The sequence below is a fragment of the Pagrus pagrus genome (assembly GCF_965226575.1).
Source record: "Pagrus pagrus genome assembly, chromosome: 7".
In the NCBI taxonomy this organism is placed as follows: domain Eukaryota; kingdom Metazoa; phylum Chordata; class Actinopteri; order Spariformes; family Sparidae; genus Pagrus; species Pagrus pagrus.
The window spans coordinates 3,722,656-3,740,977 of record NC_140191.1 but is presented as its reverse complement, the minus strand read 5'-3'; the positions used below and the strand labels follow the sequence as shown (position 1 = coordinate 3,740,977).

Genomic DNA, 18,322 nt, shown 5'->3' with positions numbered 1-18,322 from the left:
CGCTAGAACTTTCTGTATATTTGCATAGACGCACATCAAGGTCAACATAACAAAGATACGCACAAAAGCTATGCTACATTCTGCTCAGTCATGGTCAACAGCACATGCAGGGCTGTGTCGAAGGGTTTGAGTGCGTCTGATGTAACGCGCAGAGCTGTTGACTCCTCTGTGACCCAGTTATACACTTCTTCTACAGGAGAAGCTTATCTATACCCTCAAACTAATCTCTCTTTACACTTCCACAAGAGAAAATTGGCTGCAGACACCTGCCAAGTATTGATAGATAATTTAGAGCTCATGATTTGATTTGTTCTGTCAGCTGCTCTGACAGGAAGGGAACCCTCATTGTAAAATCACTGGTGTATTTTTGATCAGTGTCACAGACACTTTGCTTCAGCGTGACAAATAGATAACCTGATGATTTACCTGACTTTTATTTGAATTAAATCTTGATGAACACACAGTTAGTTATTCAAAAACAGCAAAACTGCTGCTGAAATGAATCATCACCCACAACGACACACTCAGTTCCACCTCTTGCACTTCTTGCTTGGTGTTTCCTGTAATACTGTTGCTCCAGGAACTAAAACATACTGTAGTTTTGGGTTCTTTGTCAGATTCTTGAATGTGTCGGGGGGAAATAAAGTGCAGACAGAGGTTCAAAAACACGCTCAAGTTGCATGAAAAATGTACCTAGTAATGATCATGCACAGTATGAACATTTTATGAAACTTACACTCTGAAGAAAGTCTTTGTTTATTCTTGTGTTTGTGGTTTTGTTCTTTTCTGTCTGCAGGGAGATTTTTCCTTACCTGGTGGTGGTGATCGGCCTGGAGAACGTTTTGGTCCTCACCAAGTCCGTTGTGTCCACCCCCGTCGACCTCGAGGTTAAACTGCGCATCGCTCAGGGTAAGGCCACAGAGTGGTCAACCATTACTTTCTTCTTTTCTTTATTAAGAAATCAAAGGGTAGTAAACTGAACAGCTTCTGGAGTGTTTTTATTTTTTTAAATGTTGGTTTCTTTTTCTCCAGGCCTTAGTAATGAGAGCTGGTCTATCATGAAGAACATGGCTACTGAACTTTGCATCATCCTCATTGGATATTTCACTCTGGTGCCAGCTATCCAGGTAACGGATATATCTTATCTTATCTGAACAGAAATGTGTTAACGCTGTTTGAAAACAATTGAGAAACTGTGAGAATATAATAAAATGATGTCTCTCCTGGTTTCTGTATATTGTAGGAGTTCTGTCTGTTCGCTGTTGTGGGGCTGGTGTCGGACTTCTTCCTGCAGATGTTCTTCTTCACCACAGTGCTATCTATTGACATCCGACGCATGGAGGTTAAAACTCTCACACATACACACACTTAAACCTTGTACCTTATAATATCATTGTACTATTAAGACATTTTTTAGTCATGATTATATTAAAAAAAGAGATGTAAGATAAGATATAAAACACCTGTTTCATCAAATCGACCATAATAACCAATGCAGAAACCTCAAATGTAAACATGAAGATAACTGATGATGAAAACTGGGTCTAACAAACACAACTGGTTTGTCATGAGCAGATGTAGGTTATACGAGAGGTCACACAGCAGTCACAGACCCACACACATTAAAGGATAACTACCGTTTTTTACAACCTGGACCTTATTTCTGGCAAAATATATGGTCATTTACTCACCCAGATAACTTTGGTGTCATTCGGCGTCGTTCGGACGAAATTAGATCCAGTGTAGCGGCGATATATCCATATAATGGGAGAGACGGGGCAGCGACACACAGCCTCTATATAACGCATTATCTGCCACGAAACTAGTTCATTTCATCAATATTTTGTTATGAAATGCTAGCGCTATTAGCCTCTGAGTCTGGGCTCGTCTATTGTCAACATCCGGGGTCTGTAGGCTGATCTACTACCTCTGACCTGGAAGATGTCGTCTCTGAGCTGCGCGCGCACCCGCGACAGCGCGGCTTGTTTACCTGTAGCTGCTACTGCTAGTTTGACCCCGGATGTTGATAACGGACGAGCCCGGACTCAGAGGGGAATAGCGCTAGCATTTCATAACAAAATATTGATGAAATTAACTAGTTTCGTGGCAGATAATGCGTTATAGAGGCTGTGTGTCGCTGCCCCGTCTCTCCCATTATATGGATATATCGCCGCTACACTGGATCTAATTTCGTCCGAACGACGCCGAATGACACCAAAGTTATCTGGGTGAGTAAATGATCATATATTTTGCCAGAAATAAGGTCCAGGTTGTAAAAAACGGTAGTTATCCTTTAACCACATAGTTTTCAGATTACTGTTTCACACATGTGCACTCCTTATTTAAAACCTCTTACTGTTTCACTACCTGTCACACACATACTGAAATCATTCATCGGTGTTTAGCTCAGTGCCCTGCTAACTTAGCATTAGCACCATAAGCCTATACAAGTACATACACAAAAAAAACAGATTAAAGTTTCCTTAAACCTTTAATCCTTAGAAGAACATGTGCTGTAAGTAAAATATGTGATTAATATGGCAACAGCTAGTGATTATTTCCAAATAATCAGTTGATTTATTTTAGTTGTCAAAATAGTGGAAAATGTCATTTTAAGAAGGTCAGAACGAGTCATTGCTACCTGATGTGTAAACCTTGTTATTCCCCACAGCTGGCCGACTTGAACCGGCGCCTACCAGCCGAAGCAGGACTGCCGCCACCCAAGCCCGGCCCGCTGCGTACACGAGAGGTCCCTCCTCCCCCACGACCCTCCCCCCACACGATCACCCTGCAGACCCCGGCCTTCAGGAACCTGAGGCTTCCCAAGAGGCTGCGTGTGGTGTACTTCCTGGCCCGCACACGCCTGGCTCAGCGCATCATCATGGTGAGAAGATGGATAGAAAGTTGTTCTGTGTTGTCTCCGGTCTGCTGCCTGTCTTTTGTCTGACATTTTTGTCTTACAGCACTGTTCCTGTGCCTAAGGTCATTGTGTTAGCAATTGCATTCTTTTGTATTAGTGTCACGAAGAGTGACAGGAACATTCTCGCTCAAATATTTATACATGAGTGTGGCTGCACCCTCGAGCTGTGTGCCATTGCTTTAAAGTGGATAAAGTAGCTTTACAGTTGAAACCACATGAACAGAGACGGCTTCAGACTACATCCACATTGAGCTAGCTAAATCTGAAGAAGAAAAAGTTAAAAACGTGTGTCCACATCAGCTTTTTTAGGTTCTCAGGTTCTCAGCCGAAACTGAAATGTGGATGTCTTGTTGAAAAAGTCCAATGTGAGACCTGAAAAACACGTTCTCAAATATACTCCCTTGTTTGTTTGTTTAGCCTTTCAAAAACAACATTTTCACTGTGATAAAAAAACGGTTTGCTCTTTCGCTCACCACACACAAAGGTAGGCCCAGACCTGTATTGACGTGGAGGTCTAGCAGTAACCCAGCAGGACCATGGATTACTCCCATTGTCATTTTATATCATAAAGTCAATTAAAGAGTGTAAACACAGCTACTGTGCTGAATACAAAATAAAGGGCAGATGAATAAATGGGCATCACACAGACCCTCGCAGCTGAGTTTCTCTGCTGGTTATGTCACGCTGAGTGATTGGTTTGTTGTGACTTTTGGTGAAAGAGAAATTGGTTGTGATAAATCTCTGTGTCGAGCAGAAAATCTGTCTGATGATTGAACAGAGGGATATGATTTATTATGTGAATGTGATATATGAATATAAGCATGAATAAAAGAACGAGTCGTGATCAGTTGGATGAAAGCAAAATGTTAAAACAACCCGATCAGAAGTCTCCGGAAATAAACCCTCTACTGACTGATCTGCTTCACCTCCAGGTTGGTACAGTGATCTGGATCGGCATCCTCGTCTACACCGACCCGGCTGGAATACGCACCTACCTGGCTGCACAGGTGTCTGAGCAAAGCCCTCTGGGAGATCCCGGAGGAGGTGGCCTGCCCCCTCACCTGGGCGTAGCCCCTGTCTTTCGCGGAGGAGATCCTACGAGCACCCTCAGCATCCACCCCGCACCAGATCCAACTCCCTTACCTGAAAACCAATCACAGGGCCACCATGGCTCAGCCAGAGCGGGGCCCCTCCCCCAGGCTCCGCCTGCTGTACCCCAGATCACCTGGGGGGCGGAGGACGAGGAGGGCTGGAGGAGGCTCTCCTTCAGGCACTGGCCGTCGCTCTTCAGCTACTACAACATCACTTTAGCCAAGAGGTGAGGGGGGCTGTAGAGATATTCAGCTACACAGTAGAAGACTGTTTTAGGTAGAAACGAAATGTAGTCAGAAATTGCTTGGATTCAGACCTGACCATGACCTGAGAAGGAATGGTTAATCTTTGTATTTCATTTTCACTCTCCTCTTTTAGTAAGACCCCACCAGGTTCTGTAATCTCCTCTCGTTTACTGTCTGTCCTGTTTCAGGTACATCAGCATCCTGCCTGTCATTCCCGTCACCGTTCACCTGAGCCCCCAGGAGGCTATTGACACACGCCACCCCCACGACACCAGACACCCCCCTCCACCCATTCCTAAGGTCGCTGCAGATCTACAGACGGACCTCACCCTCTACAAGTTAGTACTGAAACAAGAACACACGCACCTTTACACCTGTTTTAAAGAGTTTATGTACATGACAAAACATCAGAAAGCGAAAAAAGTCTCACTGTTGTGTCACATTACTAAAGCGTTCAGTCCTGGGTTCATTTCTGAATGTAAATCGAGGGAGAAAGTGAACATGAGTCTTCAGCACTGTGTGTGCTGTGTGTTTGTTGTCAATTTCTTTGTTGTGATTGTGTAATTCATGTTGAGTTTATATTGTTTGCACCATGACTGTAAAGCACTCACATCCACTTCGTCATCTTTTTATTGTTTTACAACGTTGAATCACATTGTAATCAAACAGAGCAAACAATTTCGTAATGAAAACATCTTTACAGCCTGATCTAATTAGTGATACTGTTTTATTTTTTTATTTTCTTCTTTTTTTGGCCGCCTTGAATTGATCAGTTTGGGGGGGGGGGGGAATTATTTGTAAATCAGCACCTTGTTTAAAAGAAACATTCACACACAGACCAGTGTAAGCAGGGACCTCAGCAGTTAAAGGTCCTTGGCCTTGGGTCTCTCCACCAGGGTGTCATTGAACTGATTGCAGAGTGGACATTGAAACTTAATGTCACATATTTTAAGGCCAATGATAACACATTTTATTTATTTTTATTTTAACTAATTTAGAAAATAAATCTGTGTGATACTGACAAGTTTTGATCATAGAAGATGTATTACAAAAAAAAAAAAATTAAAAAAAAAAAAAATTAAAATTGTTTTGGGTTGAAGTTACACAGCGAGCCCTTTTCTTTTACTTCTAGAAGAAAGAAATAAAGGAGAAGCTACATCTTTGACTCAGACGTGCACTGTGTCAAGTGTCACTGGACTGATTGTTATCTTATCTGAGGCAAAAATGGAGACAAAGAAAAGGGGAGGTCGCTTGTTTCCTCTCCCTCAGGCAAGTCGACCGGCCTGGCTGAGTGGTTGCTTTAAAGATACTCGAGATCTGTGATGTAACAGCGTTGAAGAAAATGGATTATCCTGCATAGTGTCAGAACAATTTAATATCATAGTTAGTTGAATGCGTGCCTTTTGTTCTGTAGCTTAAATGTGAGATTTGCCTTGAATCTAGTACATTCGCCTCTTTCACCTAATTGTAAGTGCTGTATGTAGGCAACTGGACATGTTTCAGTGTCTTGAAGATGTTTCACCATCTCATTTTGCCCCCTTGTGGCAAAATGGAGATACTGCTCCCAACATAAAGGTTCATTACTTAACTTAATAAGGCTCTTCTCCAAAAATGTACACATGAAAACTTAAATCAGGTTTAAGTATATTGTAATCTTTGCTGGCAACAGAAGTCGATATGTCTCTTGAACTTAATTCACTAATAACAATTATCCTGATAATGGAAATTCAGAACAATCAACTCAACGTGTTTCTATCAAGATTCATGATAAAACCTTTTATTGTCCCGTCTCTAAAAACAAGAGTCGTGGCAGCAGCATTTCAATATGATGATTGAGATCTTCAGATCTCTTCCGTTGATTACACAAACGTCACCTCAAGTCTTATGTGATGAAACATTATGACAGTGTTTTGTCAGGTTTTTACCATCAGAGCCTGAAGTGTAGTTTTCACTGTGCTGTGTTGTGTAAGGCACCGTGTTGTCACCTTGACTGCTGAGTGTAAGGTTGAGTCCTTGGTTTCATCTTTGGACAGTAGATACGAAGGCTATCAGCTGAAGCTAGGTCAGGGTCATGACCTTCACCGAGGGGAAGTGGCAGCTTGTTTAGATGACCCTGAGATGGAGAGAAGGCCAGTGTGATAAAGTTGAAACATGCTGTTACAACCGGATTCAGAGCAGGTTGCGAAACAGGCATGTTTGTTTTTTATCACTACAAAAAATCTTTGCAGGCAGGAATAAAAACAACAACAGCCTTGAGACGTTCGGGCATTTACAGTCAAATGTTCCACATACATCCAATCATATGACTACAGCCCATTTCAATCACCAGCTAGTGTTCATATAATCAAATTCAGTCTGCACACTCAACACTGCATCATTGCTGCTCGAGCTCTGCCTGTGTCAAAACAAATTCATCATCTCCCCAACCTCCTCCTGCATTAGCATTTAGATTTGTTTGCCCCTAATGTGGGAGGTGAAATTTGCTTATAGTGCTGCTGAAACATATGACTGAAGATTGATTCACAATTCATCATGATATGTCTGTTTTCTTGCTATTTTTTTGTAATCTTATTTTTCTGAAATACAAAACAGTCACATTGTACAGCTCTGTTTGTTAAACCTGAAGCACGTCTTTGTTTATTATCTGCATAACGTTACTAGAGATGCAGAGATTATAGGTTTTGATGGTACGATTCTAGTTATTGTAGTTAATATATACCAGCAATGCAAAATAACAAATGAAGAAAAAGTCGGTAACACGTTGACTAGGGATAAGTACCTCATACATCCCCACATCAAAAGTCCCCAACTATGACTTTAGAGTGAAAGAAATTGGTGACACTGAGTTGTTTTTGTCACAAGATGTTTCATCAGAGTTTGAGCCAGCAGACAGTGTGAGCTACATCTATTTAAACTGGGAACAGCAAGAACTTATTTCTGCAAAACACATACATGAGCTTTTAAGCCTCTCGAACACAACAGGGACATGTTGCGCTTCCTTGTGTATTTTCTTCAGTAACTAATAAAGTAATAAATGTCCATCATCAAAGAGGTCAAACCTCCACATTGTTCCAGATCACAGCCAAGATCAGAGTTGTTTCCTTCTGAAGTGAGACATAAACTGATCTGAACACGCCCCGATGGTCACTTACCACGGATGTTTCCGGACTGTTCACTTAATAAATCCAGTTTTATTCAGACGGGAGCACATAAAACGTTTGTTCCTCCGGCTTCCTGCGAGAGAACAAAGAGTGAGCGGTGAGAACACTCATAAAGAACATATTTTTGGTTTCTCGTGGCTGAATTTTCTTGATGCTTGTGAGATAATAAAACAAGTACAGACTGACTCATATTACTTGTTTTTCATCAGACAGTTAAATTATGTCAGATCATTTTGTTCTGCTCAGGTTAATTTTTACAAAGAATTAAGGGTTGAGAGGTTAGCCCGAAAAGCCTTATAAATTAGTAATTTATTTAATTTAAGTCTATTTCATTAAATTCACAATCCCCAGTTAATTTGTAATTTGACAGTGTGAGAGCCCAAAGAAACAGAATTATTAAAAAAACATATTTTATCTTCTTTGTATTTGATCTGAAGTTCATACACCTCGAAGGATAAATCTCCTTTTTAAGATGCCGGCAATGTCATCACAACATCCCCGGCTGAGTCTGGCCATGCATGTCTCTCTCTCATTTCCTGTCTGCCCTCAACCATCTACTGTCTAATGAAAGCAGAACTGCCCCAGGAATATTACTTTCCATCCATAGCTTTTGTTAGATGACACAGCAGCTAAACCCCCTCTGTACTTTGTGTGCAGCTTTGGGTTTTACAGGTGGGTTTGAGTTTTAAAGGACTGGTATTTCAGGCAGAGTAGCTCACACGTCTCTGGCAGGTTTCATCATCACAGTTATGCCAAATTCCTCAGCAGGTAGTAAAGCAGGCAGATACGCTACGTCATCCTTCAACAGATCATTCAGCAGGTTGTAAGATTGTTATTTTGAGGTTTAATTTGCGAGAGAGTAGCTGCAGAATATTTCTGAGGGGAAACTCAAGTCAAGTCCAGTGTAGAATTGAGTAAATGTTGACCTGAGTGATGCTGCAGACAGCGACGACGTTTATCTGATTACAAGACAAAGAATTAAATATCTGATCCCTCCTTTGTCTTTCCCTCCATCCAGGGTGGCAGCTCTGGGCCTGGCGGCGGGCGTCCTGCTGGTTCTGCTGCTCTTCTGTCTCTACCGGGTTCTCTGCCCACGTAACTACGGTCAGAACGGCGTCTCTCATGGGCGCCGGCGCCGCGGGGACCTGCCCTGTGACGATTACGGCTACTCGCCACCTGTCAGCGAGATCTCACCTCTGCTGCTGAGGGGCCACAGTATGGTGAGAATGGACTGAGATATCTTCAACCTCATTTGTACAGTTTGTGCCAAAATCTATGATGTCCATAAATCTGCTTAGAAATCATAGGAAAAATGTTGATGTTGGCATTTTCCCATCTATCAGATTAGCAAAAACATTTTTGTGAAAACAACTTTTATTTTAGCTTAGTTTATTTTGCTCATTTCATGCTGAGCTGGTTGAAAATCAGTAGAAGAACAAGCAGCTCTTCATATGAAAACAACTTAACTGTTGTTAACAGTTAAAATAACTCAGAAATCTGCTCTGAAATACGAGGACGTCACTGCAGAGGAGCAGCCAGTTCACAGAAAGACTAATTATTACTGGGTTAAAAATTAAGTTCAGACACGTTTTAGACAGCAAATCACTGATTGGGTCAGGTTATGTTGAAATCACTCCAACATAGACAAATTAACCGGTACAAAATGTGGCTTTTGCTAGAAAAAAGCACAGGAAAACAGCAGCAGAACTGCAATCAATAGGCTGACAAACTTTTTGTTGTTGTTGGGGTTAGGTGGACTCTTTGTAGCTGCACTGTAGAGAAGAAACTGGTGCATTTGTGAACCTGAAAAACCTGCTTTTAAATGAGCCAGTATAAATAACTTCAGTCATCATGTTACACATGCTGTTATTTGGAAGAGGAGTGAGTTTACAGTGTGTAACAACAACAAATAAGAGTTCACAGAGCCAATTAAAGACACTTGAACAGGAAAAACTTAAAGATCTAAACCGTAGATCTTAAAGCCCATTTGTTCATTTGGTTGATGCTCTGCCTTTCTATCCTGCAGGACATCGAGTGTTTGGCCAGTGACGGGATGCTGCTGGCCAGCTGTTGCCTGGCAGGACAGATTCGGGTTTGGGACGCCCAGACTGGTGACTGTCTGACCGTCATCCCAAACCACGGGTGAGAACGACACAATATTCACTTGGTTTGTTAAGATTTCTGTGCTTCGATGGTGACGTTGCCAACATACTGTACATGCAGACAGGGATGTATATCGAGATAAGTTAACGTACACAAATCTCTCAGAAACTGGTGGTGCATGCTCACAGGTTAGTACTCTGTTTCCCTCTCAGGCTCAGACGGAGCAGCAGCAGTGGCTGCTGGGAGCAGCGGGACGGCTGGGACAGCGTGAGCGGAGCAGCAGAGTCGGACTGTTTAGCCTCTGAAGCCGGCGGCAGCTCCATTAGTGCTGACGGCCTATCAGAGGAGGAGGGCTACCCACTGAGGCGACGCACTGCTCCCGCCCGGCCGACTCTGTTCACTGACCAGCCGGATCTCACCCCGCTCATCGACACCAACTTCACCTCCCAGCCCCCCTCCCACCTCTCCACCCCACCCAGGGACGGCTTCGACTTCGGGGGTCTGGTGGAGCGTGCCTACATGGAACATGAGCCCCCGTCACCCTCCACCTATCCCGCCCCTTCCTCCGCCTCCTCCTCGCCACCTTCGGGAGCTCAGTTCCAGAGGAGACCCAGTTTAGGGGATGCATCTGTATTCTTACCCCAAGAGAGAGCCTCCACAGCAGGGACGCAGGCGACACCAGACTGGGAAAGCTCCGTTTGGGCCATGGAGCTGAGAGGAAATCTGATAGCTGCTGGGAGGAGCAGCGGTAAACTGGAGGTGTGTAACATAAGACTTTAACATGGAGACGATGCTGGCTCGGGCTGCAACTAATGATTATTTTCAAGATCTGTTATTCTGCTGAATTTAATTAATTAATTACACAGCGGGTAAATGTTCAGAGCCTGAAAAGCTTTAGCTTTGAGACAGATACTGAACCTCCTCCGTCATTCTGTATGAAACACAAACTAAAATGAATACTATGCTGTAAAACAATGTATGATAATCACATTAAAGAATGTTAACTTGTGTGTTGGTTGCAGTTGTGGGACGCAGTTGAAGGCTCGTTACGTTGCAGTAATGAAGACGGAGTCTCTGGGATCACAGCTCTAGCCTTCCTCAACAACAGGTCAAACACACAAACACACAACCACAGAAAAAAACATAGTTGTCTCTGTTGGATGGGACTAATATTTGTTTTTTGTTTCCACGAGCATTTCAAATTGTAAGTGTTGTTGTGTCTCACATGAGTAATGTTAAAGTAAGACTAGTATGACTTTATGTTTATATGACTTTACTTTATACTGTGTGTTTCCTCTTCCTCAGAATCGTAGCAGCTCGGCTCAACGGGTCTCTAGATTTCTTCACTGTTGAGATAAACAAACCTCTGTGTCTGCTGCAGTACAGAGGTGAGGCTCAAGAACGTGACTCGTTCAGTCTTACAGCTTGTTTTATCGTCCTTTTCCATCATAAAATGGAACGAAATTCAAACTGGAGCTTCAACAATGAGTCGATGAATCAGTCGGCAGAAATGTAATTGGTCATTTCTGAGGAAAACTAATATGTCCTCCCCCTGCAGGTGCTCCCGGGCGAGGCAGCATGCCTCCCTCCCCCTGTTACAGCAGCGAGGACGTGATCAGCTGCCAGCTCACGCGCTCCGTACAGTGCGCTCACCAGAAGCCGATCACGGTGCTGCGAGCGGCCGCTGGGCGGGTCGTCACCGGCAGCCAGGACCACACTGTCCGGGTAACACACAGACTCATGTTTTCAGATCTTCAGTCACCAGATTTAGTAATACGACAAAAAACGACAAGATGTGAAGAGTCAGAGCTTCAAATTTGACAGATGTGTAGATTTCCACCAAATCTTGAAAACTACTTACTTATTTATTGTTGTTAAATACAGTACGGTACAAACAGTCCTGTTATTGTTGCTGCTCAGTCCTAAAAAATCTTTGATCTGTTGTTTGTTGGTCAGATTTATCGTCTAGAGGACTCGTGTTGCCTCTTCACCCTGCAGGGTCACTCTGGAGGGATCACATCCATCTACATAGACCAGGTCAGTGAGACAGCTTCCTCTTATTCCCAATAAAGAAGTATACTTGACACAGTTCACCCCAAGATTTACATTCTGGACTTGTCTGTTGACACGAGACTGGTCAAACATACCAAAAAAAAAAAAATGCTTTCATCTGAAAACCGTGTTTTTGTGTCTCGGCTTCCTCAGACGATGGTCCTGGCGAGTGGCGGGCAGGACGGCGCCATCTGCCTGTGGGATGTCTTGACTGGGAGCCGCGTCAGCCATGTTTACGGTCACCGAGGCGATGTCACCTCGCTGGTCTGCACCACCTCTTGTGTCATCAGCTCGGGACTGGATGACCTCATCTGTATCTGGGACCGCAGCACTGGGATCAAGCTCTACTCCATACAGCAGGTACAGATGAGGCTGTTTACTAGAGTTCTGAAACGCACCAATAACCAGCGAGCATCCTGCCAACGCAAGCAGCTAGAGGTTTTTTTTAATGTTTTATATTCTTCTGGTCTTTTGATACAAGCAACTTTCTCTCGAGCCCCAAAAATCTAAAAAAATCATTCAGTTTCACACAGAAGAAAAGTATAAAATCTCCTTCAAATTTTTTTTTTAAATCACATGAAAAAAATGAAATTTAGGAACTTGACTCTTACACAAAAAATACTTTTTTTTCTCTTTTCTTTTTTCACTTCACACATGAAAAAACTTTTTTTCCCTGGAAAACATTTATATCACACTGGAAAAAAACAAAACAATTTCCTTTACTTGTTTTCACAGATGAGGGAAAAAAAGATGAGGACATTTAAGATTATCTTTTCAAAACTTTTATTTCATCGTTTCACACGTGGAAAAAAAATCTCCTGGGAATTTTTTCCCCCTAATTTTTCACGAATCAATTAAAACATTTTAAAAATTTTTTTTTAAATTTCCATTTCAAACATGGAAAAAACTTCCATCTGGAATTTTTCCCCCCTCATTTTCACACACACACACATAAAAAAAAATGTTTCATGCCTTCTCCTGGAAAAATGTTTGTTCAGTTTCACACATAAAACACACAAACGAATATTTTTTTCATTCTTTTCCAATATGGAAAATATAGTATTCTGGCAAAACTTTTTTTTCCCACCAGCTCTCAACAATACACACCAGCCTTCAAAATGTTTTTTTTCTCCTGCCAAAAGTTTTTTTTCACTTCGTATCACACATGATTTTTTTTTTCTCCTGGATTTCAAATGTGGAAAAAACGTTCACCTGGAATTTTCCCCCCTCAGTTTCACACATGAGAAAATATAAAATTCCCTAAAAAAAAAATTTTTTTAACACATGATTTCACAAAAAAATAAGAAACTTAAGCCTGAAAAAAAAAAGGCTCTCTCCTGCCAATTTTTTATTTTTTTATTTTATTTTTATTTTATTTTTTCATTTTCCTGATCAAAAAAATTTCACTATTTCAAACATGGAAAAAATGTTCTCCTGGAATTTTTCTCAAATTTCTCCCTAAAAAGAAATTCATGTGTTTTTCATGTTCCATTTCCACTGCAAAAACAAAGTCTCAGTTTCACATAAAAACTTTTTTTCTCCTGAAAAATTGTTTTCGCTCGGTTTCACAAATGAAAGAAAAAGAATTTCCCCCTTAATTTTTTTTTTTTTCATTTGGTTTCACACATGACAAAAAGTCTCCGGGGGTAAAAAAACAACAACAATTAACTGGAAAATGTTTGTTTCCTGCTTTTTGTTTCTCCTGAAAACTTTTTTTTGCTTGGTTATGCACATGAAAAAAAAAAAAGTCTTTCAAAAACTTTTTTTCACTCAGTTTCACAAATGAAAGAAAAATAATTCCCCCTTAACTTAGAAAAAAAAAAAAAATTCGCATGTGGAAAACAACAATTCTCCTGGGGAAAAAAATAGTGTCACTTGGGAAAAATGTTGTTTCTCCTGACTAACTCCTCTCTCCTGGACAGGAGGTGGGTTGCGGGGCCAGTCTGGGCGTGATCTCAGAGTCTCTCCTGGTGACGGGGGGCCAAGGCTGCGTTTCCTTCTGGGACCTAAACTTCGGCGACCTGCTGCAGACCGTCTACCTGGGCCAGAGCAGCGACGGGCAGGGCGTCCGGCAGCTGCTCGTGCTCGACAACGCCGCCATCGTCTGCGACTTCGGCAGCGAGCTCAGCCTGGTGTACGTGCCGTCGGTGCTGGAGAAACTAGACTGAGGAGAGACGTTGGGAGCACTCGCTTAGGAAAAATGTGCACTCAGAACATTTCCTCTTCATCGTTTTTGACTTTCCTGTTTTTGGCTTTTTTTTGTTGTTGTTGTTGTTTCTGACACCGAAAGGAGACGCGACCGGTTTCCATGTGCATACAAGACTCCTTTTTTTTTTTTTCTCAATGTTTTAAATACAAACCTGGATGTAAAAACAAGCTGAGGACTGATTGTGCAACCTGCTGCATTTTATCGGAGGAGGGCGACGGACCCTCGACACAGAAGTGTTGACATTTTCGAGGGTCATGAGGTTCAAGAACAGCTGGATGTTTCTCACTTAAAGAGGACCCACCGGTCACCAGTTTGTGCTTTTTTTGTGTGTGTGCGTTTGTTTCGTGGCTCTGCCCTCTATGCTGCTGATACGGGTGGGGCTTCACTGTGATCCCCCCCACCCGCCCAGAGAGGAAGATGAAACTGTCTCCTTATTTTTTAATATTCCTGCTGCCTCAGCGAAGTGCAGCCACAGCGAGCTCGACGGCTCTACGGCCCGTTGGGACGAGCTGCGCAGTGATACAGAAATGTGAGTGTGTGTGTGTGAATGAATGAATCTAGGCCCTTTTTATGGCGAAACACTGCTGAGAACAAAAATTGATTGGTTGTGTGTGTGTGAGGTGTGTGTGAGGGAGAACTGATGATTACTGTATAAAGTAAACCTCCAGAGGGGGCTGTTTTTATATGTATAAATCTATTATTTATTAGCGATACATTTTTGAATAACAGTTTGTTTATGAATGGCTAATCCCGGCTCTTAAACAAGAATATATTAATGTGGACGTAATAACATAAATGTAAGATGGTGATTGTTTGTTTGGCGGGGTTGGGGCGTCGGCTATATGACGATTATTTGTAATGTTGAACTGGAAACACTGAAGTGTTGTTGGTTTGGAGTCAGGCTTGTATCCCAGCGTCGGACTCTGATTCTGGGGTCGCCGATGCTGAGCGAGGGGCCCCTGTACGCTTCATCAGGCTACCTCCATTTTACAAACTGCTTGAATATTGGGTGAGAAAACTGACATGTCATATTTTATGAATTGTGCCCTTTAGAGATTTTTTTTTTTCAAATCATTGTTTACCGTAACTAATTCAACTTAAACTGTTTCTAATCCTGGATTTTCATTTTGGCCACCAACAAAAACAAAACGTATCGTACTGCGTCCGACATCCGAGCTCACAGTTCAGCTAGTTGCCATGTTGTTGTTGCTGCAAACTAAAGTCTTAAAACCTGTTCACTTTCTTTCTGCAGCCAGGCAGAGAAAATGTGAAGAGAGGCAACAAATATCCAGAAGCACGACTCGTTCAGAGACGCCAAACCACCTGAAGACTGTCTGGCTCTGTTTTATGCCCCTGTAAGCTCATATTATTAACATAACAGCCACAGATTCTCTCGCTCAAACAGCTTAAAGCAGCATGATTTAAGAGAATTCACACCGTTTCTGTTCTAAATTTTGATTAATCATTAGATCACATTATATACAAACTCCAAACAACGCCAATATGAAACTGGTATCCAGTCTGACAGGCAGTTTGCCACAACCAGAGACAATTGTGTACTTGGTATTCAGAGGACACTTGAGTACTCAGCCACAGGAGACAAGAGCTGCAATGATTAATTGATAAGTTATCAATTATTAAATCAATCACCAACTACTCTGATAATTGATTTGAGTCAATTTTAGGGGGGAAAAAGTCAATTATTTTCTTAAATGTGAATATTTTTTGGTTTGTTTCCTCCTCTGACAGTAGACTGAATGTCTTTGGGTTGTGGACGTCGTCTTGAGCTATGTTTGATTTGAAATTTTGCACAGAAACGGTGCTGATTCTGCTATTTTTGCTTCATAACTCTGATAAATTACATTGGTTTGTTTAAAAGACTTTACTTGTATTATACAGTATAAGTCTATAATTCAGCAGGATGGTTTAAAAAGCCAGTAGCAGTAGAGTTTCTAACATTAGTTTCCTTCACAAAAAGTCCCCTCATGTTATTTTTTATATCTGAATTCAGTCTCTTGTCTCATAAATGATGATTTAGTTAATTTGCTCACTTAGTTGTTACATTTTGACCAGAATAGCTGCCGACTGGTTCTTCAGTAAGTGTTAGTATTCTAACTTTACCCACAGTCACATGTATGATGAGTTTAAACACAAATGTAAAGATTAATTAGCGACGATAGCTTGTCCAATAAACCAGCTAACACTAGAACCCATTTTATTCCAAAACATTAGTCATTGATAAAGTAATATAAGTTAAGTCAACTTTGTGACATCTGGCTCCCCCTGCTGGTCAGTGTCTGAACTTCACCCCTTCACTCTGGATACCTGCTGAGAGAATGTAGTCCTCCAGGTTTAAGACTCGTCTCCGACCGACACCAACAACATTCAGAATGTATTTTCTCCCAATCATCCACCATCGACTGTAGCTGCCCCTGCTGAATGTAGTCCCAGAAGGTGTGACCAACGAATCCGTTAAGAAAAACTAAATCCTTCACAGTATCGCATCGCAACACTAATTCACTGCACTACTAACCCCCTCTGACGCACACGCTCACACACGTTAGGCACTTTTGCGAACATCAGCTTACATATAGGACACACGTGTGGACTTGTAAACCGAGTTGACACCTGCAGCACTTGTAAACACGCACACTGCAGACGTGTTGAGGAAGCAGCGTCTGGTTTCACTGGGATGGAGCGACCAAATACTTTCCCCTCTCTTCACAAAACAAGCAGCTGAAAATGGTGTTTGAGAGACACCTGTTGCACCGAAGAAACCAGAGCTGCGCCCTCCTCGACACTGTGACCTGTTAATTTATTAGCTTTGTGTTTTCTGTTGTAACGGTAGTGAAAAAGCTTTTAGAAATGGGAAAATGTGTAGCTATTTTTTAGATCTTTTTTTTTGTTTTTGTTTTTTTTTACTTGTTTTCTAGCAATGTGAATTTGATTTATAACAAAAGTTTGACATTTTGGGAAATTTGCTTAACGTGTTCGCTTTCTGGTGTAGAGTTAAAGGAAAAGTTCACCCCGATGCCGATGGAAAACTCAGGTGAAGTGTCGTAGTCCACAAAACATTTCTGGAGTTTCACAGCAAAACAGCGTTGCAGCGTTCTCCTGAACAACTGACGCAGATGGAGACTTGTTTTAAAACATTAAAAAACAACCAGTAACTGGCTCCACACACCTTGTTAAAGTAATCAAAGCCTCCTGAAGCCGTGATATCCCAGAAAGATTTGAAAAGATGTTATTTACCTGCTTCAGACGAGGTGCACGCTAACACTTTCAGCTTACAGTAAAGATTTTTGGCTAAAAAGGTGAATTCTTCTCAAATCAGTTTGGGGTCTGTGGGGTTTTTTTCTTCGTTCTTTGGTTGTTTTTTTACATTTTAAAACAAGTCCCCATCTACTTCAGTTGTTTAGGAGAATCCTGCACTGCTGTTTCGCTATGAAGCTCCAGAAATGTTTCGTGGAGAATGTGGGGAGGAGATGATGACTGAATTTTCATTTTTGGGTGAACCAGTTTACAGCTAGCAGTCAGAATATTAGTGCTTACTGGACTACCAGTAACTTTAGAGATGACTTATTACAAAAGTAGTTAAATCTGTACAAAAACCACCAAACAAGTGTAAAAATGACAGTATGACGTAAAAAACACTGACTTGTCTTTTGTTTGCACAAATGAGATTTAATGTGTTAATTCTCGCAGTTTTTACAGAGACTGTTCTCCCCCAGTCGTTTCCATCTTTTGTGCTAAGCTAACCTGCTGCTGGCTGTAACCTTATATTTACCGGTCAGATGCGAGAGTATGAGTCTCCTGTTCTAATCTCTCCACCACAAAGTGAATAAAATGAATTCCCAAAATGTCAAATGATTCCTTTAACGAGGGACGGAGGGAGGGTTGGTGTGGCAATTTCAATAGAATCACTGCTTCTTTTGAATGTTTTGGTTCATCATATGGACTCGGCCTTGTAACAATCCATATCCGACAGAATATTCTGCCCAGTTTACTTCAGTGAAACATGCTTCTTGTTGCCGTTTTAGCTTCAAACCTTTTTCATCCGGCGGTCAGCGTGTCATATCAAAAGTTTGAGGATGCAGCCTAACATCCTTTGAGCTGTTGGGAGTGGAAAAAGGACATTTCCTGTGGCTGCATCCTCTAAATAACGGCTTTGTGGTCCACATTTGATCCCCCCCCCCCCCCGCTGGCTGACTAAAGTAGAAATCAGATTCTGTATCAATTCTCACCGTTTAGACGGCTGTGAGGAAAATCAGAGCTGTTGGAGAAGGAACAAAAATCTATGAACGGTTCAGTCAATAAATCCACAGGTCTGCTCCTTTCCCCTCTCTAGCCTCCTCCCCTTCATTGGCTGGCTACAATCTACGCAGGCTGTAGTAGTGGAGGTAACTTATTTACTATTTTGTAACACAAAAAAAAAATGCAAAACTTTTTACTAATTTTCAAATAAAGAGGCTTTGATACCACAGCAGTTGTTCGTCTACTGGATTTATTTGATATTTTTTACAATGATGAATGATTAGTG

The 18,322-nt window shown here is 41.8% G+C and overlaps 1 protein-coding gene across 2 annotated transcripts in view; it reads left to right on the top strand.

Moving 5' to 3' along the window:
* scap (SREBF chaperone) overlaps positions 1-18,268 on the top strand; it is a 34,168-nt gene extending 15,900 nt beyond the window's left edge. For both annotated transcript variants that reach the window (XM_084356206.1, XM_084356205.1), the window contains exons 9-23: positions 797-909; positions 1,033-1,127; positions 1,244-1,342; positions 2,672-2,884; positions 3,853-4,238; positions 4,446-4,595; positions 8,437-8,638; positions 9,445-9,560; positions 9,734-10,280; positions 10,544-10,629; positions 10,827-10,909; positions 11,080-11,246; positions 11,478-11,558; positions 11,727-11,933; positions 13,496-18,268. In XM_084356206.1, the coding sequence (XP_084212332.1) occupies positions 797-909; positions 1,033-1,127; positions 1,244-1,342; positions 2,672-2,884; positions 3,853-4,238; positions 4,446-4,595; positions 8,437-8,638; positions 9,445-9,560; positions 9,734-10,280; positions 10,544-10,629; positions 10,827-10,909; positions 11,080-11,246; positions 11,478-11,558; positions 11,727-11,933; positions 13,496-13,741 (2,791 nt within the window). In that variant the 3' untranslated portion in view covers positions 13,742-18,268. The remainder of the gene's footprint in view (positions 1-796; positions 910-1,032; positions 1,128-1,243; positions 1,343-2,671; positions 2,885-3,852; positions 4,239-4,445; positions 4,596-8,436; positions 8,639-9,444; positions 9,561-9,733; positions 10,281-10,543; positions 10,630-10,826; positions 10,910-11,079; positions 11,247-11,477; positions 11,559-11,726; positions 11,934-13,495) is intronic.
* The last annotated feature ends 54 nt before the right edge of the window (positions 18,269-18,322 follow it).